Raw genomic sequence first — 27,075 nt, 5'->3', positions numbered from 1 at the left:
GTGAGGAAATCCACATGTCTAAGCTATGATGACCTGTGCATGCACCCAGACATGGACCTGCTAGAAGGGTTCAAGATACCAAAATTTGAAATGTTCAACGGGACAGGGAATCCCAAGGCACATCTTCGTTCCTACTGTTACCAGCTGGTTGGCATCAAAAGGAACGAACCTTTAATCATGAGGCTATTCAGCAAAAGCTTAACCGAAGAAGCTGCCGAGTGGTTCACATCCCAAGACATACACCGCTGGCTCATTTGGGAGGATATGGCGGAGTTCTTCATAAAAAGGTTTTGATTTAATGTCGAAACAGTGCCAGACAGATATTACCTTGAAAAGGTTAAACAAAAGTCAATAGAGAACTACCGTGAGTTCGCTAGCCAGTGGAGGGTCGAAACAACCTATGTTCTGCCACCGATGTATGAAGAAGAGTTGGTTTTCGTATTTATCTGGTCCCAAGAGCTGGATTTATATGACCGAATGCTATTTATGGCCGGAAGGCCATTCTCCGAACTTGTTAAGATGGGAGAGGCCATAGAAGATATCCTTAAATCTGGAAAAATCATTAGCATGTTCAACAAAGCGTCAAGCCAAAATGTTGCGGGAGCCTTCCGCAAAAAGAATGAGGGCGTGGTAAGCATGTCTCACACACCAAGTCCAAATACCAAGAGACGAGAACAACCACAATCTTCTTGCCAAACCCCACCTTCTGCCAGTTACCCAGCTTTCATGTACATCTCGGTGCCTATATTTTACGCAGAACCTAGTTTCATGGTCGTAGCGCCAGCTTGTATGGCTCCACCACCAAACGTCCAAGCACTCGCACCTACTTACCAACCACCATAATAAAAATACCAAAGCTATGGCTCCTACCTATTGTCTACCAAAAAACTACCAAAATCATACAACTCCAAATTACGAAAACCAACCACCACCTCCAGCATACAACAGGCCACGTCCGACTTTTGAGAGAAAGCCGACTAGGGAATTCACTACACTGCTTCAGTCAGGACCCAACTCTTCGAAAGGCTACATGCTGCAGGCTTTATTCAAAAGGTCCCTCCAAATCCGGCTCAGCTCAAAAATAGACTCTTCAGAGTCGATCAAACCTGTGCCTACCACTCAGGAGGTAATGGCCATAACACAGAAGATTGCATCAACCTAAAGCACAAGATTTAGAATTTGACTGACAAAAGAGAAATCACCGTACAGGCGGCAGCACCTAATGTGATCACAAACCCATTACCGAATCATGAAAGTAATGGAATTCACATGATTGAGAGAAATGAAGATTGGGTAGCATGCAATGCTCTAATCCCCAGGACCATCAAAATAATTGAGCCCAGGGTAGCTTCCCTCACACTGTAGGAGCATCCAAATTTTAAAGTCTTGGTCCCAGCACCGGTGAATCCCCGGGTGATCTCGAAACTCAACACGCTGATTCCAACTCCGGTAGTCGCCTAAATAACTCAGCAAACAGCGCCGGCTCCAAGAAAAGAGTTCGTGTTCCAAGTGGCGGTGGCACAAGTAATGACTCGCTCGGGGAAAGAAATCAGAAAAGACAATCACTAAAGTAGAAGCGGAGGATTTTGCCGCTAAAAGATTATTCAATTGTTGAGCATTTGAACAAAAACACCGACACAGATATTGTGTTAGCCATGCTAGTCAACTCTTCGCCTCACAGGCAAGCTCTATTAAAAGTATTGGACAAAGCACATGTGCCTGTAGGCACAAGTAGTGAAGATCTGGCCGGATTAGTGGCCCATGTGATTGGAGAACATAAGATTTACTTCTCAAAAGAAGAGTTTCCAACAGAAGGAACCACCCATAACAAGGCCCTCTATATTACTCTGGATTGTCGTGACAATGTGGTAGAGCGAGTACTTATTGACAACGGGACGTCTATCCCTTAACCACCTTGACGCAACTGGGCTACGACATGGGAAAAATTCGCCAGAGCCGGAACAATATTAGAGCATTTGATGGGTCTCAGTGTGAATCTCTAGGCAAAATGGACCTCCACATCCAAATTGGCCCCGCGTCCTTCACGACTAAGTTTCAAGTCATGACAATCATGGCCAACTAAAATTTTCTTTTGGGAAGACTGTGGATACACCCTGCCAGGGCAGTGCCATCAACTCTAAAATAGGCAATGACGTTTGAATGGGACGGTCAAGAGATCATGATTGAAGCTAAAAAGGATACACAGAATTATCCTTACACTACTGTGTCGATGATCGAAGGGAGTCCGAAGGGTTCGGACTTCCATGTGGTGGAATACATTGGGGAAATCATACTGAAGAAATAAATCATAAACCTATGCCAACTATTTACAAAATGATCACCTCCACGATGCTGAAAAATGGATATGAACCACCGAAAGGCCTGGCAAAGGATTAAAATGGCGTGGCAGAGCCTGTGCCGATCACAAAGGAGAACAATTATTTTAGCCTGGGGTACACTCCTAGTGAGGGAGAGCTCAAAAGGGCCATCAAGAGAGAACCAAGGGATGAGGAACTGCCTCAACCAATTTCTGGTTTGCACCAGTCATTTTCAAACCGGATGCCACTGCCAACTGACGGAGAAGCTGACGAGAGCCTGGAGATGCTGTTATGAGAGAAAGAATTCAATGCCATCATTGAAGAGTGCAAGGAAGCGCCCACCATCCACAACCTGAGGCCGAGAGAGTGCCTAAATAACTAGTCGTCCATTCCTCTCCTGGCTCCTCGATAGAGAGATGGGTCTTTAATCTTTTGTCAAAACCGGTGCAATTGGCTAAGGCCTGATTGATAATCCTTTTTGAATTACTTCATGATGTTTAAAAATGGAAATGATCCGATTTTGATCCCGACCAGGACCACAGTTTGTAATCAACTACTTTTGAATTACTGAAAAACCTCGGTTTACGTAAAACTCTTGTTATAATTATGCATGATAATAATAATAATTTGACTTCACCTTGCCTCGCATTTTTAGTAATAATAATAATGATAAAACAACCGAAAATGTCATGACATGTCTCGAAATGAACAAGGAAAGTGATGAACATGAATAAGAGGAGTACGATGAAGAGACGATGATGCTAGAAGGCCTCATAGAGGAGATAGAGCAATTGGAAAACAAAGAGAAGCCCAATATGGACGAAACCGAATTGATCAACCTCGACAATGAAGAGGATGTCATAGAAATAAGAATCAGTGCGCATTTGGAAGTGTTGCAGAGAGAAGAGCTCGTAGCACTGTTAAAGGAATATGTGGACATCTTTGCCTGGTCATACGCTGACATGCCAGGACTAAGCACTGAGATAGTGGCCCACATACTACCCATCAAAGAGGGTTTTGCCCCAGCAAACAGAAGACCCAGCAGTTCAACCCAGGTCTGAGTATTCAGATAAAGGATGAAGTGGAGAAACAAATCAAATCTGGGATAGTGGATGTAACATCCTACTCCACGTGGTTGGCCAACATAGTTCCAATACCCAAGAAGGACGGAAAGATCCAAATCTATGTGGACTACCGCGATCTCAACCGGGCTAGTCCAAAAGATAACTTTCCCCTTTCGAACATCCACTTCCTCATCGACAATTACGCTAAGCATGAGCCGCAATCATTCATAGATTGTTTCGTCGGGTACCACCAAATACTTATGAGTGAAGAAGATGCTGAGAAAAATAGCTTTCATCAGCCCTTGGGGAGTCTACCACTACAGAATGATGCCGTTCGGCCTCAAGAATGTTGACGCCACATATATGAGAGCAATGACTACCCTATTTCATAATATGATACATGGAGAGATTGAAGTCTATGTGGACGATGTCATCATAAAATCAAAGGAAAGCTCAGAACACACCACACACTTGTGCAAGTTCTTCGACAGACTTCGCAAGTTCAATTTGAAGCTAAACCCCGTGAAGTGCTCGTTTGGAGTGCCCGTGGGTAAACTGTTGGGATTCATAGTCAGTCGAAGAGGCATTGAAATAGACCCTACCAAAATTAAAGCTATTCAGTAATTACCACCTTCTACGACAAAGAAAGAAGTCATGAATTTTTTGGTAATATATCTTTCGACGGCCAATGCGCATTGGAAAGTTAGTCAAATGGCAGATGCTACTGAGTGAACTTGGTATTGTATACGTAGCACAAAAGGTAGTCAAAGGACAAGAACTACCCTATATGTTAGCAGAAAGTACTGTTGGTAACAAACTGGAACCATTACGAACCTTCTTCCCGGACGAAGAAGTAATGGTCGTAGAAGAAGAGGTGACCGAGCCATACTCGGAATGAAGACTGTACTTCGATGGAGCAGTCAACTACAAAGGTTCAGGAATGGGAGCAGTACTGGTATCAGAAATAGGATAGCACTACCTAATGGCTGCAAAACTCAATTTTCGATGTACTAACAATATGGCCGAATACGAAGCATGTATTCTCGGCCTCAGGATGACATTGGACATGAACGTATAAGAGCCGTTGGTAATCGGAGATTCTGATCTAGTCATCCATCAAGTGAAAGGAGATTAGGCTACCAAGAATGACAAGATTCTGCCATATGTGAATCTAGTACAAATGTTGTGCGGAAGATTCAAGAATATTAATTTCAAATACACTCCGATGGCTCAGAATGAGTTTGCCGATGCTTTGGCTACCATAGCATCTATGATTCAGCACCGTGAAAGTAGTCACATCGATCCACTGGATCTCACTTTGAAAGAAGAAGAGGCTCACTGCACTCACGTCAAGGTAGAGCCAGATGGTAAACCTTGGTACGCTGACCTCAAGGCATACCTGGAGAAAAGAGAATACCTACCTGACAGTTCAGGAAATTAGAAGAAGACCATCAGGAGGTTGGCCAATGGATTCTTGAGAACAGGATATTACTGGATGACTGTGGAGCACGACTGCTGCAAATTCGTGCAAAAGTGTCATTAATGTTAGATTCACGGAGACCTAATCAAGGTTCCTCCAACAGAGCTACACGCAATAGCTCACCTTGGCCATTCGTGGCATGGAGAATGGATGTCATTGGACCCATCGAGCCACCGACATCCAACAGACATCATTTTATTTTAGTTGCCATCGACTATTTCACCAAATGGGCAGAAGCCACCTCTCACAGGTCAGTAACCAAAAAGGTCGTGGCTAACTTTATAAAGAACAACCTCATATGTCCCTTCGATATGCCAGAGTCCATCATTATGGACAATGGAGCTAATCTGAACAGTCATTTGATGAAGACATCTGCGAACAATTCAAGATAACTCATCGGAACTCTACTGCCTATCGACCACAGATGAATAGAGCCATAGAGGCTGGCAACAAGAACATCAAGAGAATCCTTCAGAAAATGATTTACGACTATAAGAATAGGCATGAGCAGTTGCTTTATGCTTTGTTGGGATACAGAACTACAACCTGGATGTCTACCGGAGCAACTCTATACTTGCTTGTTTACGGTACTAAAGCGATCATACCTACAGAAATGGAAATTCCCTCGCTAAGAATCATTTAAGAAACTGAGCTAGATAATGCAAAAGGGTTAGAAGTCGATATGAGTAGCTAGCCATGATAGACGAAAAGAGAATGGTCACAGTATGTCACGAACAATTGTACCGTCAAAATGTCTTGTGCTTTTAACAAATGGGTCAGAGCCAGACTCTTCCAAATAGGACAGCTCGTGCTCAAATGAATCTTCTTCCCACATCAAGATGAATACAAAGGGAAATTTACACCAAATTGGAAAGGACCGTACATGGTCCGAAAAGTACTTTCTGTAGAAACTGTCCTAGCCGAGATGATTGGACAAGAGTGGCCCAAAGCTACCAATGCAGATGCCCTCAAGAGATATTACATTTAGGACTTTCATTTGCTTGTAATCGAATTATTATATTTTTCTTGTAGCTGTACTTTTGCTTGTAATCGCACTTTTGTAATAGAATAGGAAAAACATTGACTCTATGTAATATGAACAACAGAATGACTGACTTTCCCAGAGTGGGATACGTAGGCAGTCCACATCGGACTCGGTCGCATTATTAGTAAAAACAAAAAACTCAATTACTTTATTCCGAACTATGTTCGACCTAATTCCTGCTGCGATAGGATATGTAGGTGCTTTCAAGCTTGGTTGTCACAAAAGAAAAACTCAAGAAAACCTTAGGAAGCCTCAAAGACATGGAATTTGGAAGGAAGCTGCAAAATCAAAATAGAAGGAGCGACGCAAGAGTCAACCAACATCAACCTAGAAACTGGGGCGAAATTTTTGTGGTCCCTCAAAATTTCCTTTCAAAACAATCAATAGAAGAAGACGATCGGCACAGGCCGCACACTGGGCAGAATTTTTAAGGGAACCTCAAAATTCCTTCCCGTCAAGACGATGCAAGAGTCAGGCAACACAAGACCTAAAACTGGGGGAGAATTTTTTAGAAGGATCTCAAAAATTCTACTAGTTCATAAATCTAAAATCAGACCTTCTCCAAAGACATGAGAACCTCGTTCAGAAACATATGTCATGACATTAAAATTAAAACAAGATTTTTGAAGAAAACGATACATATTTTATAACTTGGTCTTTAGATTTTTCAAACAACAATTAGGATAAGTTTATTCTAAAAAACCATCTCTGGAAATACCGAGTCCAAGAGGAGCGGATTCAGGGAAGCAATCAAAAGAAGGACACCGGGAGGAGAGACGACGCTAATCAGCCTCTTAGGAAACTAACCTATTTTTGTGGATGCAGGTTCCCCCAATGTCATTAGGAAGACAGCTATATCATTAACCGTGTTCTCTCGTGATGAAAGGGAAAAACAACTCAACATAATATTGGGCCAAGAGGGCCACAAGACGAACGAAGGGAAAAGACATATCTGACTGAGAGGGTCACAAAGAATGAATGAAAAAGACGTATTTGACCAAGAGGGTCGTAAGATGAAGGGACGAAAAGGCATAACTAACCAAGAGGGTCACGATGAATGAATGAAAAGAATACATCTGACCAAGAGGGCCAATAAAAAAATGGATGAGAGGACCACAAGATGAATGAACAACAAAGACACACCTGGCCAAGAAGGCCACAAGGTGAATGAATGAAAAATATATCTGACCAAAAGGGTCAATGAATGAATGAAAAATACATCTGGCCGAGAGGGTCAACGGATAAATGAAAAATACATCTGACCAAGAGGGTCAACAAATGAGGATCAAGACATATCCGACCAAAAAAGTCATAATGAATGAGCTTAAAGACATATCCGACCAAGAAGGTCACAATGAATAACCATAAGGACACATCCGACCAAAAGGGTCATGACAAAGAACAAAAGGACATATCCGACCATAAGGGTCACAACCAACACTACGAATGAAAGAAAGATTATCCAGCCACAAGGGTCATATATGTCATCCTGCACGCCAAGAGGTCCATTCATACAAACAAAGCATCTGCACGCCAAGAGGGCCATTTATTCATACAAACAAGCACTGCCGAGAGGGTCATTAATTTGTCAAAAAACATCGCCAAAAGGGCCATTTATACAACTAGCATTCACTAAAAGGGCCATTTATACAAATAGCATTCACTAAAAGGGCCATTCATACAAATAGCATCACTGAGAAGGCCATTCATTCATACAAACAAGCACTGCCAAGAGAGCCATGCTGAGAGGGCCATTCATTCATACAAACGAGCATCGCTAAAAGGGTCATTCATACAAATAACATCGCCAAAAGGGTCATTCATACAAACAACATTCGCCAAAAGGGCCATTCATACAAACAACATTGCCAAAAGGGTCATTCATACAAACAACATTGCCAAAAAGGCCATTCATTCAAAGACGTTATGCCAAAAGGGCCATTCATTCAAAGACGTTATACCAAAAGGGCCATTCATTCAAATGGTTTTGCCAAAAGGGCTATTCATTCAAACATGTTTTGCCAAAAGGGCTATTCATTCAAGAAAAGCAGGCCAAGAGGGTCGTTCATCAAAGAGATCATGCATAAATCACGTGGAACATCTACAATGCTGTCAACATACGGAAATAGGTACAGATCCGCCAGAAAGGACAAGCCTGCTGAATTGGATCCAGACGCTTGTAGAAAAAACGTGGAACTTTTTCTTGCGCAGCCGGTCAAGATAGGGTGCCCATAAGAGTCAAGCTCTCCGGCCAGGATTTGGAAGCCATCTGATGTCAGACTCAACCACAATTCTGTCTATTTTCTTTTCTTTATTAAAAAAAAACGCAACCGATTAGACACACACCGAGCCGAACTACATGTGACCTGATTTTCAAAAATCAAGGATATGTAGGCGGGCTCAAAAATAGAGAGTCAGTCACATTCTAACAAACCGTCCTGGGATCTCCCAGTCACAATGCCGAGACCTCGGAACTTTCCTTCAAATCACTTAGAAGTTTTGTTGAGTCAAACAACAAGTGACCTGAATTATCGTATAGCCCGAGATATGTAAGAATCCCAGAGATCAGGGCCCGACCATCACTTTGAAAATTGGAATAAAAATAAAGCACTTTGAATTGGCCGGCCAAAAATCAGGATCGTCATATTTCGTTGCCTGCATATGGCTTTTCCATCCCCGCGTAAAGAAGGGGCAGTTTTTGACACCTAATTTTTGACCTCCAATAATTATATTTAATTATTCAGAGTCCCTGGACCATTGGCGGAGTAGAATATGCATTTCATAAATCAAAACTGAGTTTACAAAATTATCCCGGTGACATTTTTTCCATTACATTTGGCAAAACACCAACGAGAGTGCAACTGTATCTTATTTTATATTTTTTTAGAAATTCAAGAAATATTTATTTTCTCAAAAATAGTAAAACAATTACGAGTCATCTATTTCAAGCATCTGCAATTAGTTATTAAGTATTTTACTCCATCAAAAGTCAAGGGATTTGAATTAATTAAGTAAAATAATGAGTGTAATTTAATTCTTAATAATGAACCGTTTGAATTAAGTGTTTAATTAATTTTATGAAGATTATTTTAATATGATTAAGGCTATTTGACTTTGCTAAAATGAAAAAACTTTGTTTCATGTTCATAATATTTAAAATGTGGCCCAAACTACGATGTATATACCATGTATATAATGACACTGTTTCATAAGGGTACAACCCGTTCAGTCCTTACCATGGCCAAATGGAGCAAGGAATTTATTGCATCGTCATCTCTCCACACTTCTCTCACCAAAACACCACCAAAACAGGTAATTTCTAGCATTTTTTGTTTTCTTTAGTCATTTTTCAGTCAAAAACTAAGAATTCATTATGATCTTTGTTTTCTTGTGGCTTCGAATCTGCGATTTTCATTGGGAGGTTTGTATTCCATTGAGATCGACTCGAATAGGTCCAAACCGGACCATTCACTGTCTATTCAAGCTTATCTTAGCTGTTGATTTGTGTCTCGAAGGAAAAACTCTCATAGATTATTGAAAAACCCCACATCGGGAATTTGGGGTTTCACTCAAATTTTGGGGTTTTATAAACAGAACACCCAAATCTCAACAAAAAAGGAGGAGACAGACGAGAATCCTAATTTGAGCATTAGAACTCGAAATAGGATTTTCAAGTAAAAATTTTAGGACTTAGCTTTCGAAGTTAAGTGTTATAGTCTAAAATTTTTATTTGCTTTGCTTCCTATTTGGCTGAGGTTGGAGTCAGAAGCACAAAGCTCCAAATTCGTTCTTGCCGCGACTGCACCAACACAAGGTAATTCCTTGTTTAGTGTTTGCGTTTTCTTCAATTTTTTGCTTAGTTTAGATGTGTTAATATTGTTTTAGTATTGTTTTAATGTTGGTGTGAGTTTCTTAATAGTGTAAGTATATGTTTGTATAGGTTTATGCTTGTTTGGTTGGTTCTGAGTCTTGATAATCTAGTTTGGATGCTATAATTAATCTGCTTCTATCCAAATGTGCTTAAATGTGACTTTAAATGGTCTGATTGTTGCAAACAAGGTAAATATGCAATGATCAAAGATCGTAAGTATGATATGGAAACTGAAAATGAAAGGTTAAAGTTAAAACTCATTTGCTTGTGGAAAATGCTTTGAAATTGCTCATTAGTAGATAGTATAGGATCTTGAAATTATGGCATCACTTAGTCTAAATTAGAATACCTAGATTATATCATATCAACTATACATGAGATAACTGGTCACTTGAATAGGAATTAATATGTGTGCCTATGTCACAGACCTTGTTTTCCTCTAATCAGATTCATGTGTAAGTCTTAAAAAGGACTTGGTAACACTAGTAATGGAAGAATGAACTTTAAAACTATAATACGATTTCTGGTTACTTAAATGGCTAATCAACCAGTTAAGTAGAACTGCTTGAGTCTCAGAATTGCTGCTTTGGCCTAAATTTCAATTTAGGATGCTAAACCTCTATAATAGTCTTAAGAAAAGGATTAAAGGCTAAGCATGCTAATAACATGTCTATATGGTATGTGTGTTGATACTATTTCACAAAAATTAGTCAACTAGTCTTAAAAGGTTAAAATGGTTAAAAATGAAAGTCATTGATCTACTATGGATCTGTCCTTTATAAAAATCAAAGAATAAGGATAATATATATATACCCTGAACCTGGCTTGTTCTAAACCACCTAGCCTGATGTTGATAATCTGAGTGCAAGGAGTTGAGAGGGGAACTGTCTTGAATAATAAGACCTGTTGTGCTGCACCATTTCCTCTCTACTGTATTTCTTTAATCTTGTTTTATCTCTGCTTGAGTTGAAATATTTCTGTAGAACTAGATTTTGTTGCCTATTTTCCTGTTGAGTTTTTATGATTGCCATGAGTTGCTCATGTTTGCCTGCCAAGCTATTAGTTCAAATGATGTGCAAATTGTTAGAAAGATGCCATAGATAGGATTTTTAAGGCATTCTCATACCAGCTTAACCTGTTAAAGGCATTTACTTGCTCTAGGGGGAAATAGAGATGACTAAGTCAGGTGTGTTGTGTTATAGTTAACATCTGGGAAGGGTCTGCTAATACTGTTTGGTTTAAAATTGACACTAGATGGAATATGTAGGGCCCTCTAGATTCTGTTTGGGTAAAAGAAGTTGAAATAATTCATTTAAAGAATATAAGCTTAACAAAGTTATTCACCTCTCAAGAATAACATAGTCGGTTTAATGATAGGATAGGAGGGTGGTGTGTGTAGATGTGCAAAGTTAAGAGCTCCATGACACAGGAAGCCTTTTCAAGACACCTTAGAACGAAGACTGGGAAAGGGCTAAGTCCTAGTTGTCCTCTTATTATCTCTTCTCCAAAATAAGAGGTGTCATGGCATGCCTTTGAGTCTGTGGGGGTACATTTTTCCATAGATACACATCTGATCTCCTGCCCCATCATTGAATCAAGTTTACTATGTCCAAAATGAACTCCTTTCTACATGGAAATGGTCATTCTAGGTCCAAAAAAAAAAACTGTCAATGCATTATCTTAAGACTGGTCCCTTAATTCCCATGCCTTTTGAGATTTGAAAGAGGAAATAAAATTTTAGCAAGACTGTCTTAATTAGTAACTGATTAATTATCCCGAAATTGTTGTTTTACTTCTGTTTTATTTATAGGAATTTGCAAAATAGTTAAGCGTGGACTTAAGTTGAAACGGTTTAATAGCCTTATAAGGTCTTTACATGCCTTGCTCTTATAGTTGATGCTGGTATACAAGAGTTGCCTAGAGGTCTCCTTATATGCTTGAGTTTACTGCATTTTGTACTTTGTTGTGTCATTCGTCTTGTCTAGAGCTATGAATACCTGGAAGGGCCTACTTGATGCTAGGTGTGGTTTATGTCAAATACTGTTTTGAGGTCATATGGGAGTGAAACTTGTTCAGCATCCCTTCTTGTTGAATTGTCATTTAGTTAGGATCTGCCTTAGATTAAGTTAATGTCATTGATTTAACTGAAAGGCTAATTAGGTAGTTAATAGATTCAAAGGCTAAAGGGAAGTCTGGAAAGACTTAGAGTTGCTTGCAACCCAGTCTAGTACGGCCAACTTAAGTCAATGACTGATATAAAATTGAACCTTAGTATTAAGGTGGAACATGGAAGGATTAAGAGTTTCTTGCAACCAAGTCCGGTACGGTGCCACCAATAGATAAGAAAGAGGAAACAAATGGGCTGGGGTAGGATCTGGTAGCATAATTGGGCTGCCAGGCCCACTTTCCTGGGATTACTTGTACATGTATGTATATGCCCTCTTTGTGTATATGTTGTGCGTATATATTTGTAATAAGGGCATTAAACAATTTCTAACAGGTTTTTTTCCCCTCTTCTCCTCTACTGCATGGGCCACTTGGGCCGGTCAAAACCAAACCTATTGGGCAGGTCGCTTCTTTCGCATCAAATAGTCCGCGAAGGCGAGTAATGAAAGCTAATTTATATGAACGAGCATTTAAGGCCCAACCATGGGTGAAAATGGTTAACTAGGGGCTTGGTACGCCACTAGCTTAACTTTCCTTCCTTATTTGTTTCATTTCTCATATTTTAAGGTGTTGTATTTGTATTACTTGTAAAAAAAATACATTATTATTGGAATCGATTATGATTAGAACTAGTCGTCTTAGGATAACGACGCTTATGCCGTTTAGTAGACTTTAAGTCCCCGAACGATTTTTAAAACCCCAGAATAATGTGACAGCTTTTGAAAACATGACAACAAAACGATTTAACAATACGTGCTTAATTTGAAAAGGCCAAATGATTTTTTCAGAAAAAATCCCTATAAATATCATGGATGTTATTTTCAAACAAGATTTTCAACAAAATAAAATATTGCAAGATGATATAAAATCTGGGTTGTATTTAAATGGAGACAAGACTTTGAATTAAGATGGTGTAAAACAAGTCAAATGTTGGGCTAAGCCCAATGGAAAAAGTTTAAGGATTTTAGGCCAAGTCCCGTTGATTTTTTCAGAAAACATAAATGGAGATTTGGGACCAAGCCCAAACTGAAATATCCTTTTTACATAACACACATTTTGGGGCCCAAACCCAACTTAAACTAAAAGCAGTTTTATATGTGTATAACATATACGGATCCGCAAGTTAAATTATTTCTATAAACTGGATTTATTCAAATGTATGAAACGCGTTTGTAAATACGAGGTTCTAGAATAGGATGTTCCGGAGTATTATACGACTTGACCGAGAACAAGATGTATGAGTTATGCATGGACATAAAAAGAGAAATACACACACACACACACACACACACATATATATATATATATATATATATATATATATATATATATATATATTTACAAATCCAAAATAATTTGGCAATTTTATAAGAAAAATATACTATCCTTATACATAAAAGGATACTACTTTTATCCGGACCCTATATATAAAGGGAATATATTCAACTCTTTCCAAAACCCAAATGATATGCCAAACGACAGTCTTTTTATGAATACAGGAAAATAAATACGAAATAAACAGTACAAGCATAATTCACACATTGGAATTTGAAGGTTAACCGTATAGTACGGATCCTTAATGCTAGGGGGCCTAACACCTTTCCTAGGGGATCACCAGAACCCTTACCTAGAACTTTGGATTACAAAGACTTTTTCACTGCATTTGAATAAATCCTTTGAACCTGGTTTTCCTAATTTCCTAAAAATTAGGTGGCAACTCTTTTTCGAAAACAAAGTCCGAAAGAGCATCAACTACCTCCTAGTAGCTTTCCGAGAGCTAAGCCCGCCCGCGAAATGCGATCCTTAACAGTAAGTACTAAGTTTTGCAGCAGAATGTTTAGATGTTTAGGAGAATTGAGAATTTTCAATAATAATAATAGTACAAGAATGATGAAAGGAACAAGAAAATACGTAAATATAGAAAATAAAATACTTACCCAAATAAATAAGGATACTACAATATACAATTACCAAGAATAGTTATCCCATTCCCCCAATTATGCTCAACGTATCCACTCCCCCATAAAAGGGAAGATGTTATCATTCTCTCCCCAAAAATACCCCCAATGCGGACCCCACCCTCCATAATAAAAAAAAGAAATAATTGTTGTACTTCTTCCCAATATCTCTTCAAACTTCCAATTCAAAGTACACTTTTTTTTTAGTAGTAAATATATACATATAGGGGGTAAAAAAAAGTGGGGGACCCCAAAAAGGTGGAAGCCTAGGCCCTGCCCTTTCAGTCGGCCCTGGGTAAAGTAGATGAAGTTAACTCTATGCGGCTTAGCTAGTACCCAATTTCTTAATTCAACGATTTCTGAATTCCAAATCCAACTTAGACAATTCTGACTTTTGGAAAATCAACCACTACAAAAAATCGAATAGGTAGAGAAAACCTGAACAATTGGGTAAGGATGAAAGAGGAGAGAACGAACTCTATACGCATCGATGACATTGAATGGTCTAAGGGGAGGCTGACGACCGAATGGTGAGAATTTAATGGCACTGGCCGCTAGGTAATTGGATTTTTGGAGAATAATTGTCAAAGGAGGAGAGAGTCAGGAAAAATTAAACATGTAAAACCGGGTATAATCAGTTAAATGCCACGTATGGGCGTTAGGAAGTGAAGCTCAATTACTAAACTACTCTCAATCTTTCTATAAATGGCATATAAGCAGCCATGTTGAACCCCCTCTTTCTATAATATAGAAAAGAAATGAGATAATACCTAAAAAACCCTCATGAACTATGACCTTTTTTTAAAAGAGACGCTAGAACTTTGAGAGGGTCCTAATACCCCTGAACTAGTTTGAAGTTGAATTATTTGACCCCTTTGAGGTGACTTGACATAGAGAGTGTATATCACTCTCTTAGAGAGCGTGAAAGATAAAATAGATAGGATTAAAAATTTATTTTTGACAATTTATTAAATATATTTTATTATTAATTTTCTTCCTCCTTCACTCGTCCAAAACCAACCGCTGTTTCTCTCTCACGACTCTCTCTGTTAGAACTCCGTCCGAGCACCACGATGAAGCACAGTCATGGCGACCCCTCTTTCCCTCATCCTTTCATACTACTCTGCCACAGAAACCACCACGCTGGGAAAACGATGGAAACCTACTCATCCTCGACACTTTTCTGGTGATTTTGATTCTTTTCACATTGCTCCGGTGCTCTTTCACCATTGAAGCAACATGTTTTGCCAGAATCCTATACATTGCCCGATGTTCTGCTATTTTTTAGGCCGATTGGCGGCTTAGTTTGATGTATCCTTTATATATTTTAATTGCTTCAACTTATGGTTGATAATCTCATCGCTTTGGAATGTTTTGTCGGCAATTATGCCTCGTTTTGGCCTTTCTCAAATCTAGCCGATGTGATTTTTCATTTTGCTGCTCTTTTTGTTTTGTTCTTGTGATTGTTGGGCTTTTAGTTTCCGTAAAACCTATTCTCCTCATCGAAAAAATGGCTGACGCTGGAAATGAAGTCCCCTAATCTTATGAAGAGAGGCGGATAAAGAGAAAAGGGAAAAAATAAAAAGAGAAAAGAAAGAAAAAGAAATAAGGAAAACGAAAAAAATGTAAAAATAATAAAAAATAAAAAATGACGTGTCAAAATAAGATTGGTGCATGATGTACACACCCTTCTTTAAAACTGATATTGAGCTTGAAAGGTTGTATTAATTCCACTTCGAATTGGTTCAGAGGGGAGGGGGTGGGCCCGCAATGTTTGAGTATCTTCTCAAAACTAAGATACAAGTTCAAGAGGATAATTATGAGGCCAACTTAAACCAAGTTAATATGTCTATGAATTATGTAAAATTAAAAATATGAGTTGTGTTGCATCGGCACTTCAAAAGCAATCCAAATAAAATAGATACAAAAAAGTACAGATGGGAGAACAAATATGGAACTAACAAAGGATCTTAACATGTAATAGGAAAAAAGTCCTTCTCATTCATCATGATTGAGGAGTTTCTTACTGACAGCTAAACCTTCTCTACTTTTGAAGATAAACGGGAAAGCAAGCTCAGAGAACAGCTAAGTGGACGTCCCACCAGACATATACATAGCGTTTTTGCTAATACCCAGAAGTGGAAACCATGATTCTTCTGTCTATCAATAACCACATGAATTGCACAGTGAATGTGAAGAAGTAGACCATTATCTGGGCAATAATGAGCCAAGCTAGTATTTGCAGTGAATCTGTTGTTCACTACAAGATATCACGATGTCTTAGATTGAATGTTGACTTATCCTATCGTAGATTCCCCATAAATTCCCTAGAAACTATGGAAAAAAAAAGATATCTATGTAACAAAAACTATGGGGAGATGTATTGGCGAGATATATATAAACCTATATTTGGTTTTTTTTTTTTTTTTTTATCCCAACTATATAAGTTTTCACAAAAACTATCACAAAAATCTTCCCCAAACTTATTTACAAAGCTAATTCAAAGACAACACTTTTCTCCTAAAACTTTTCAAAAACTAACATAAAAACAGCTTTTTATATTTGTCTTAATACATCGACAACCCCTTAAATTTGCCAGTAAATTTCATTTAGACACTCGAATTATGATTTGACCCGCCCTCATCAGCCCGCCCTTCGTCAACGCGTCACACTTCAAGCAAAACAATAAAAAATAAAATATCATAGAATAAGATGAAAGTACTTTTTGTAAGCTCAAGGAACTTGGAGGGTTAGTTGAACTTCCATTTTCTTCCTTCTATAAATGTCCATGGAACAAATGCGCAGCACCTTACTGAAAAAGAGGTGTCTTTCATCTTCAAGATGAATTGGGTGTTAAATACTTGTCTTTTAGTACCATTTATTAATTCATCATTTGAAAATTTTATAATGTGATTCAGAACATACATGCAAAAAGAAGAAAAAACTCTGTACTCTCCATAAAGGTAATTACTTCGAATTAGTCCAAAGACATGTCACGTGTCTGTACACTACAAAATATTACTATTTGATGTTAGACATGTGGCTCAATTTTAACATAAATGAAAAGTAGATGCATAGCGTAGATGGTGAATAATATGCATATGATGAAAATTTATCCCATTTCTAGTTGATGATCCAATTTGGTTGCTCCTTGATAACTCATGTGAACTTCTAGTTTCTGAAAAAGGAATATCATACTATATGGAGTAGAAGAAACGAGTTATTGGCCTTCCGATTACGAAGTTTTTACAGCTTTCTAGCCAAAAAAAAAAAAAATAGTGACTGAATGACGTACGTTTCAATTTTTTTTTTTTTTTTTTTTGTTGGTGTTAAAGAAATGGACAGCCTAACTCAACCCACTTATGTTTTTGGATAACATTTTCCGTTGTACCGAACATACCCAAAAAAGTATGATGAGGATTCAAGGAACATATGAAGACAACATAAAAGTTTTCCATCTCAACTCTGTTTATTTAGAGCTCGTTTGGATTGGCTTATAAGTTGCTTATAAGCTGTTTTCAGTTTTTTTGAGTGTTTGGTTGACCAGCTTAAAGTTATTTTGTGCTTAAAATAAGCTCAAAAAAATAATTGGACCCATTTGACTTAGCTTATCTAAAGCAGCTTATAAGCTGAAAACAGCTTATAAGCCAAAAAAAATAAGTTAGACTACCCCAACTTATTTTTTTTAGCTTATAAGCTGTTTGCAGCTTATAAGCATAAGCCCATCCAAACAGGCTCTTAGCAATACAAGTTAAAGGCAAAGATGATGAAGTAAACTTCACAGCAATTATTCATTTTTCAGGTTCTTGAGGAATACTCTGGCAATCATGGGGATAGAATCCACCAGGAATACTCTCATTTCCAGTGGTGTACACAATCCTGGCAATCTCTTGTGGAGTTCTGGCATACGTGAGGGAATAATAATCAAAGCGGAATCACATAAATAATTTTACAAAATAAGTACTGGATAAAGAAGGATTAAAAATCAATTGCGAACACCTTTCTTTCAAGGGGTGAATACAATATTTAGAGTAAATGAGTTTGGAACAAACATATAATGAGTTCCAGTGAACCAACATAATCAATTCTAGATCCACCACTACCTCCCGATGTTCTAACATAAAGTAACTCTACCAATTCACGAGAGTAGTTAGTTTAATTACTACTAATTTATAAAGGAAAAACGACAAACTTGTAACAATAAGAACTCCAAATGTTTAGCAACTATTGATAGAGAAATATCACTTAAAATAAAAAAATAAAAAAAGAGCTTTGAAAATAAAATTTATTGTTGTTGCAGTTCTAATAAAATAAATAAATTGAAGGAAAAAAAGATATATTATTTGTATTTCTATTTTGCCCTCATGGTAAATTTATAAAAAGGGTGAATTTATTGTTTTGCAAGGAAATAAAGAGATTGGGGTTTAAATCATAAAAAAAAATAGGATAGGGTGCAAGTTGAAAAAAAAAACACACATTAAGGGTGCAAAATGCCACGGACTCGGTACTTATGTGTGTTCATACCATAATTAGTGGAAAATGTTTAACAACCTGTAAATTTAGTCAAGTTACTTACTACAAGAAGTTAAAATGCATATATTATGTAAACCTTTTTTATGCAGGCCATTTATATCAGTCAAATTCATAACATAAACGGTGTATTCTGGAGGATTTTTTTTTGAATTTTTTCATGTTTGGCTGGTCAAAATTTTTGAAAAATATTTTCTCTAGGAAAACAAGTTGCTTAAAAATGAGGAAAATGACTTTCCTAGTAAAAGTAGGGAAACAAGTTTCACAACACATCGATTGTGTCCTCCCCATTACCCAACACACACTACTAAAAAAATCTCTCTATTTTCTCACTGAAAAATGTTCAGTGACTATTTCCCAATAAATGTCCGTGGAAAAACCTAAATAGTAGGGTTTCAACACAGAAAAAATTGGAAGTTTCCCAGCGTTTCAATGGAAACTTGTTTCCCTCCATGCGTTTTTCCAGTGAGCTGGTTCGGTGAGAATGAGGTGGAAAAATCATGTTTTATAGCACAAATTTTCCACTAAATGTCAATGGAAAAAACCTTTGTTTCCAGTAGTGACACCTCATCTTCACCCCCACCATAGGCCCCATCCAAACTACCCCACACCCCCACCCACCATACACTCTTACCCAACCCCTCCCCCACCTCTCATAATATGTGTCTAGATTATATACAAATGCTTTTGGGATAAGATTGTTTTGCGTACGTACCGAACACAAGAAAATAAAAAAGAAACCCACTCACTGGCGTACATAGGATTTTTTTTAAGCAGTGTCGACATTTTAAAAAAAAAACAAGTGAATAATTGACATAACAATGTTATGTTAACAAAAATACTATTCTCAAGATTGGAGAATGATTTATTTTTCAACACCAGGATTTAGCTTTAAACTTTATTATTGTGTCCAGTTCCTCGTTGGACAAGTAATTTAATCTCTACAATTTTCTCTAAAGTGAATCTGGTCAACCTAGTTTATTTTGTTCTAACTTGACAAGGAATTAGGAGTTCGAATCTGACTAGCAACATTGACGTTTTTAGTACAGACGAAGGGCCATTTATGAAAAAGCATAAAAAGTGAAGGCGCAAGTGCGCTTGCTTAGACTCGAACTCGGGAGGTTAGCGGCAGCAACAGCGAGCCAAAGAAGCTCATTTGTTTTAAGCAGTGTCAATCGCCTTTACTCGCACCCCCCCCCCCCCCCCCCCCCCCCCCACACGCCCAGGTTTGGACATCTGGAGTGTGGACAATTTAATATGAGGGTCCGACATCTGAAAATATGAGGGTCCGACATCTGAAAACAAGAATTGAGATGAATTCTGCTCTAATATCATGTTAAAGAAATAAATCTTAGACCTAAATCAACCTAACTAGCTCACGAGAGGTGATAATTGCCAAAACATATAGGGAGACTATCCATCCCATTCACCAACAATGTGGGACTTCTTCACAGTTGGCAAAAGGCAGTTATAAATACTTCTATGGAATCAAAATTGGAGTAATATCAACACAAATAATATTAATTAGCTTAGAAAGAATGGCTTTTACTTCGGCCTTCGTAATTTCCATAGTGTTTATTAGTGAGCTTGTCTTTGTCTGTCATTCAAATAATCCAGTTTGTGAATCAGGGTATCCAAAGGATGAAATCCCAGTGTACAAAGAAGACAGAGACTACGTGCATTTTGCACAGAATTTGGAGTACTTGGAAGCAGAATATTTTTTATGGGCTTCCTTTGGGCATGGTCTTGATGTTATGGCACCATATTTAACAAAGGGAGGACCCCCTCCGGTTGGTGGCCAAAAAGCAAATCTTGATCCATTCACAAAGAGCATTATAGTGGAATTTGGCTGCGAAGAAATGGGCCATCTAAGGTATTACGTACCATATTCTCTGATCTCTCCCACATTATTTTTTTTATATTTTTATCCGGGTTAATCAAATTTTTGGGGTGCTCTAAAAAATAATAGGCGGCAAATATATATATATTTTGTATATTAAGTATAAATATACATAAAATATACATCTATATGTATATATGTATATATGTATATTTATTTATGCATACACACGCACACGCGCGCGCACACACACACACACACACACACATATATATATATATATATACACATATTATATACATAGCCAATGTATAGCTTTTGTATATTTTAGCTAGTGCCCGTAATTAATTTTGATTGGCATGCTAAAAATGAAAAAAAAACTTTTTATCCTCTGTATCAGTTTCCCTAAACTTATAAATTAAATGAGCCCATATTTTTCATATCTTTCCCTATTTGGCCCATCTTGTATATAATATGAAATATTTAGGGAAAAACAATATTTCCTTAATTTGTGATTATTATTTTTATATTTTGAGTCTTAAAAATCAATTGAGAATGCTATTCATATTTATCAGCCCAATTTAAACATTGTCAGTGAATTAAAGTAAAAATTAAAAGTTTCATTAATTATAAGGGTTTGTAAAAGCTTGAAAACTCACAAATGAATTTTTGGATTTGTTCAAATTTTTGACAAATTGATGATTGAGATTTGTTGGGTATGTCGTTTTGGAATTGACTTTAAAGTATGAAGTTATTTGATGAGATTTGAGCTATTTGGTGATGTTTTTGACGCATTTCAAATAGAGTTCGTAAAAGACGAAACCCATTTTTTGTATAAGTGTGTATGACATTGTAAAAATGTGTATAAACACTTCTTATACACTATTATACACTTTTATACAAGGTTGATACATTTTCTAAAATAAGTGTATAATATTGTATACAAGGTGTATAACACTGTTGCGGGAAATTGAATTGATTATGCGGGTGTAAACTAAAAATATGATAACATGAGTGTAATGTGTTGTGTTGTGTTGAGTTGTATATTTTTTTTATAAGTTCCCTTATTTTTATTTATTTTTCAAAGTGTGTATGGTATTAACATTTTTATTATACTAATTTGTATTTTCTTTTTTGTTTAGGGCAATTAACGAAGTAATGGGCGGCATTCCTAGACCTTTACTGAATCTTACCGCTGAAAACATTGGAAAAATATTTAATGCAGCATTTGAATACAAACTGGAGCCCCATTTGATCCCTACAGGGATAGCTTGAGCTACATGCTATCTTGCTATGTTATACCACATATTGGAGCAAATGGCTACGTTGGTATGAATCCCAACCTCAAAGGATATGCCTCGAAACGTGTAAGTTCATGAGATTCAGAGGAAAATATTTAAGCTTTCTTTGATTATTTGTAGAGCCGGAGCTAAGAATTTGAGTTTATATATGAATTCTAGATTTTTGAAAAGATAGCTTACTGAGTTTTCTATAAATATTTATACAGATTAAATACAATTTAAACTATAAATACAAGGTTTTAATCAAAGTAATAGGGTTCTACCGAACCCGTAGACGGGCTTGTAGCTCCGCCAACAACAAATGTCAAGTTTTTGCGCTAAGTATCCTAAGGAGTGGTATTTAATTTTTACCCTTAGTTTTTAAAATATTTATCTTCTGCTCTTATATTCATTTAATGAAACTTTTGTAACCAAACATCCTTTCATCCCAAATAGCTTAGCTTTCTTCTTCAACGCCTTTTCGTCTCTTGCTTTGCAACTTCATCCTCCTTATTATTGTTAGAAAAATAATATTTTCTATTTAATATCTCAAAAATAACACAATATTTATTTTTTTAATATTTATTTTGTTTTAATGTCAGTCAAATACTTATTGTTCAAAACATTTCTAACTACATTTTATTAGCCGTTATCTTGAAGGGGACTTTCTTTTCCAGCCACCATTAGTTATCAAATTAATTGTTGGCTCTTTACTCATATTTATTCTATTAATAATATTATTAATAGAGCTTTAATGGCTAATGAATATAATTCAGCAATGAATGGCTTTTATAATACTTCTGGACCGTTTGAGCTCTTAGTCTTGGTGCAGATCATTCCCTATGTAATTTTATTGTTTCACGTTGAAGATGGAGACTTGAATAAAAATTATTTCTTTCCTCATTCTATTAGAGTGCTGGGTTTTCCACTTTTATAAAATCTTTGTTAGATTCTGGCTCCTAATTTTGTACTAGAAGAGCTTGTTGAATCTTGGGGAATACACCCATACCGGGTGAAATATCCTTAAGGATAGTGCCATTGGCATGCCTCAAGCTACGAAGAATTCTCTACAATTATTCGTGATCAAGCATTTTCCTCAAGTGTAAAAGAAGTTCCTACAAGTGTTCGTGATGAAGAAAAGTCTCTACACGTGTTCGTGATGAAATATTTTCCGTAAAATTTTCAACAATCTTAAGGATATTTGACTTTATTCTAACGGAAGATCTATTACAACAAGATATAGAGGACTGCTAAATCCAACCAATGTCAACATGTAAGACAAAATAAATTTTCTTTTACAAAAGATAAAGGTATGTGTTCCGAGCTTTAATTTTTGCAGTTTAATTGCGTTTAACTTTTGAAATAGCATGGTTATTTAGTTTCTCATTGGATCAGAGATAAAATCATTTAAATGGTAATCGAACAAATTGGCACTCTTTTGAAGAAGTTTTATTACTGTTAAATAATTTTTTTTTGCATATACGATCTACTTATCAGTTGAAAAGAAAATTGGTGTGTTATGGATGTTGTTGCATGATATTTGAGTAAGTTTGAGATTTCCATATTGGTAAATAACTTTAGCCTTTCCTTTAAACCAAATTCTTGTATATGGAGTAGATCCTGAGACCATCGGCTTATGTGCCTTGACAAAGCCTGGTTATTATTTGTCCTAGATAATAGTTGAGATAAGATATTGTTTATAATATTTTTGCTCCTTTTGACTTGAAGTACTTAATGGTACTATGAATATTGTTATGTTTTTAAGGAGTTATTCATTCAAGTTCTAACTGACGATCGACACTTCGGGAAGAATGCTATATATAGCTAAATTTTACTGGAGTCAAAGAAGCAGACCCTTTCGTGGAATGGGGTCTGAAGGGAGGACAACAAGGGCGTACTCCGGCATGGATATTAACATTTGATCATAGCAGTATGGGTGATTGAAGTGAAGGACAAGTGGAATTTTATGTTCACACAGGTAAGTGACGATATTATATGTCTATATTTTCGATGAAATTTTGTGTGGCCAATTAAGCCAATATATCCCTCGATGAGAAGAAGATTCGAAGAAATAATAATCCCGCTAAGCAAAATTAAGTGTGACTAAGCGAAGGATATAAATTATTGTGATCATTTCTCAAGCGAATCTTGTGGTTAATGTGAAGAGATTGGGTGTTAGACTTTGGTGCTAGTAAGCATATTTGTGCTAACTAAATTAATTTTGTGTCTTGCGCCCAATTAGTTGAAGAAGAAGAGTGATTTAGTTATCTTGGTGAGTCAAGAACTACTTAAGTTCTTGCAAGTGGAAAATTCTTCTTCAACTCACATTTGAGAAAGGAAAAGGAAAAATTGATATTGACTGAGGTGGTACATGTTTCTAATGTGTGAATCAATTTGAGTTTTATGTGATTATTGGGAAAAGTTGGGTGAAGATTTTATTTGAGTTTGATTAAGTGTTTTTAAAAATAATGTTTGTGTGGGTAATGGGTAGTATAACCGTGATTAATATGCGTCATCTTTTCAAGATGAAAACACTAATACTTATGTTTAGTTGATTGATTCATATAATTTATGGATGTTAAACTTATAATCTGTTTAGTTTATCTTATATTAAAAAATGCAAGGTCCTATTTCTAATATTTACATTTTATTTAATGATATTCTAAATGTTTAGAAGGTTATTTGATATTGGTAACAATCTTTACTACTAACATTATTGCTTTGAATTACAGTAATTGCTTTGGACTAATTCTACTTTCGAAAAGCGTGTCTGTCTATTTGAATGGTCCTAATGATCTTTATTATATTCGAGATAATGATGAAGTATTTGATATATTTTATTGATGTATAAAGTTGAGTGCGAATTATTGATCTGGTTAGCTTATAAGAAAATTGAAAACTCCCTTATGAATTGTGAAAAGATTATTCGTTAACTTGAATATTTGAAAGTGTGGGGGTGGCTTGCTAAGATTATAATTCATGTTCCTAAGAAAAAGAAAATATGGTTTAAGATTTTTTTTTATTGTATAAATGTTCCATGTACAGCTTTTTGATAACTTATGTGATGTGAAATAAAAAAGAATTGTTGAGTTTTTGAAGAATATAATTTTAAAAGTGATAATTTCACATGGTCTTGTTGTTCATCTGATTATTGAAATGCATTAACAAGATTTTAAAAATATTTGAGAGGTGCTATAAACTATGATATTAAATATAGTGGATTTTCCGCTATATTGGTGGAACAATGATGCTAATTGAATTCTTGATTTAGTCGAGACAAAATTCAGTGTGAGTGTCATAATATGAAAATCAGCCAAGTGGAATCTGGATTTATTATTTTGGAATTGGTCGGTGGTGAGGCTAGGTGGTTAAGAGACCTCTTAGTGAGTACTCCAATTGAAATAAAACCAAACCAACATCTTTTGTGTCTATACATTGTGGTTGTCAAGCAGCAATAACTGTAGGGAAAAATAAACATTTTATTGGCAAAAATACACATATTTATTTGAGACCTAATGTGTCAAAGCAGCTGCTATGAGATGAAATTGTTTATGTAAATTATGTGAAGTCAGAAGGTGAACTTGATCAATTCACAGACTATAAGAAACATCGAGGGGAATGGATTTTTAAGTCAATTTGAGAAGATCAACAATGATGGTAACCCAACCTATGTGATTGAAGATCCCATGAATTAGGTTCATATGGGTAATAAAAAGTCATTAGTTGATCAAGTGTGCACTATAAAATTATATCCCTTCCTACGGTGTGTGAATATAGTGCAGTTCTGCAAGGCAAAGTGAGGCTGAGTTATAAACTCTTAATCCATTACCATATCCTTTATAGGTGGTGTATTGCTCTGCAGAGTACACTTGATGGGTGAACCTATATGAGTGTGGAGTGGTGCCGCTTCTATGAAATTGAGACGGATTTCTGGAGCACTCATGAATACCAGGACGCGCGCATAGCCTCTTAGCGCAAAACCGCGATAACGACAAAGATTGTGCGAGTATGATGTGATAGAATAAGACCCTGACTTACAAAAGAATTTTTGGTTCATAGAAGTTCTAAACTTCACCAACTATTCTGTAAGTTTATACTTATTTTATCTAGGTCTGGCTCATAGTCTACGCGACACCAGATTCGACGCATTATGCTTTTTTGTGAGAACCCAGCAAAACTTCTCATTTTATTCTATTTCAAAACTTCTTATTTTATTTCTTTTATTATTTTTGAGATATATGGGGGATTGTTAGAAAAATAATATTTTCTATTTAATATCTCAAAAATAACACAATCTTTATTTTCTTAATATTTATTTTGTTTTAATGTCAGTCAAATACTTATTGTTCAAAACATTTCTAACTACATTTTATTAGCCGTTATCTTGAAGGGGACTTTCTTTTCCAGCCACCATTAGTTATCAAATTAATTGTTGGCTCTTTACTCATATTTATTCTATTAATAATATTATTAATAGAGCTTTAATGGCTAATGAATATAATTCAGCAATGAATGGCTTTTATAATACTTCTGGACCATTTGAGCTCTTAGTCTTGGTGCAGATCATTCCTTATGTAATTTTATTGTTTCACGTTGAAGATGGAGACTTAAATAAAAATTATTTATTTTCTCATTCTATTAGAGTGCTAGGTTTTCTACTTTTATAAAAATTTTGTTAGATTCTGGCTCCTAATTTTGTACTAGAAGAGCTTGTTGAATCTTGGGGAATACACCCATACCGGGTGAAATATCCTTAAGGACAGTGTCATTGGCATGCCTCAAGCTACGAAGAATTCTCTACAATTGTTCGTGATCAAGCATTTTCCTCAAGTGTTCGTGATGAAGAAAAGTCTCTACACGTGTTCGTGATGAAATATTTTCTATAAGATTTTCAACAATTATTCTACCAATGGTGGAATAATCCTTCAAGTTGTATATACCTCAGAATAATCCTGTTCTTGTTGTTGTCTCTAGCAGCATTCCCAGTAAGCTCTAGAACCTGAAAAATTCAAGAAATCAAAATTACATCAGCCAAAGCCCAAATAGGTACTATTAAGAGAAATTCATAAATTAAAGAGACAAAAAAGGACCTCGGAAGCAAGATATTCGAGAACTGCAGAGAGATAGATAGGTGAACCAGAGCCAAGATGTTGAGCATATCCACCCTTTTTCAGATACCTAGCAATACGGCCAACTGGGAATTGGAGACCTAATTTTTGAGATCTTGATACAGATTTTTTTGAACCTTTAGCTTTTCCTCTACCCCAAACTGATTTTGTTTCTGCTGTGGAACTCATGGTTGATGAATGAACGAATCTGCAACCCACCTTGATAAAAGTATTTCTATGCTAGCTTTATGTATTTGGCTAGGGGCAATTACATAGACAATATTGGTATTTTGCGAAGTTCAGATTTAATTTCATAAGGGCTTCAAAGAGCTTTGTATATATTTAGAGTTCTCTAGTAATCTTCTCAAAGTGCTCTGCTTTGGAAAGATAGAAGGTTACAACAATTTCAATATTA

The 27,075-nt window shown here is 36.4% G+C and overlaps 2 protein-coding genes across 2 annotated transcripts; one reads left to right on the top strand and one right to left on the bottom strand.

Annotated features, from left to right (window-relative positions):
* Positions 1–19,970: 19,970 nt before the first annotated feature.
* On the top strand, positions 19,971–21,547 carry LOC132630469 (ferritin-like catalase Nec2). Its single transcript, XM_060346033.1, has 2 exons — positions 19,971–20,305; positions 21,415–21,547. Exons 1-2 carry the CDS (start codon positions 19,971–19,973, stop codon positions 21,545–21,547), a joined length of 468 nt encoding a protein of 155 aa, XP_060202016.1.
* Positions 21,548–25,982: 4,435 nt separating this feature from the next.
* On the bottom strand, positions 25,983–26,849 carry LOC132630716 (histone H2AX-like). The gene is made up of 2 exons (XM_060346278.1): positions 26,643–26,849; positions 25,983–26,551 (listed from the first exon to the last, which is right to left on the bottom strand). The coding sequence occupies exons 1-2, from the start codon at positions 26,847–26,849 to the stop codon at positions 26,456–26,458; spliced, it is 303 nt and encodes a 100-aa protein (XP_060202261.1). The 3' UTR covers positions 25,983–26,455.
* Positions 26,850–27,075: the final 226 nt, after the last annotated feature.

Source organism: Lycium barbarum, chromosome 3, assembly GCF_019175385.1.
Source record: "Lycium barbarum isolate Lr01 chromosome 3, ASM1917538v2, whole genome shotgun sequence".
Classification (NCBI taxonomy): Eukaryota; Viridiplantae; Streptophyta; class Magnoliopsida; order Solanales; family Solanaceae; genus Lycium; species Lycium barbarum.
This window is presented reverse-complemented; position numbering and strand designations above follow the sequence as displayed.

Excerpts from the sequence above, each read along its gene's own strand:
- LOC132630716 (XM_060346278.1), bottom strand. The coding sequence starts at position 26,849 with ATGAGTTCCACAGCAGAAACAAAATCAGTTTGGGGTAGAGGAAAAGCT. Across the intron at positions 26,552-26,642 it reads TCGAATATCTTGCTTCCGAG|GTTCTAGAGCTTACTGGGAA; the intron begins GTCCTTTTTTGT and ends TGAATTTTTCAG.
- LOC132630469 (XM_060346033.1), top strand. The coding sequence starts at position 19,971 with ATGGCTTTTACTTCGGCCTTCGTAATTTCCATAGTGTTTATTAGTGAG. Across the intron at positions 20,306-21,414 it reads GAAGAAATGGGCCATCTAAG|GGCAATTAACGAAGTAATGG; the intron begins GTATTACGTACC and ends TTTTTTGTTTAG.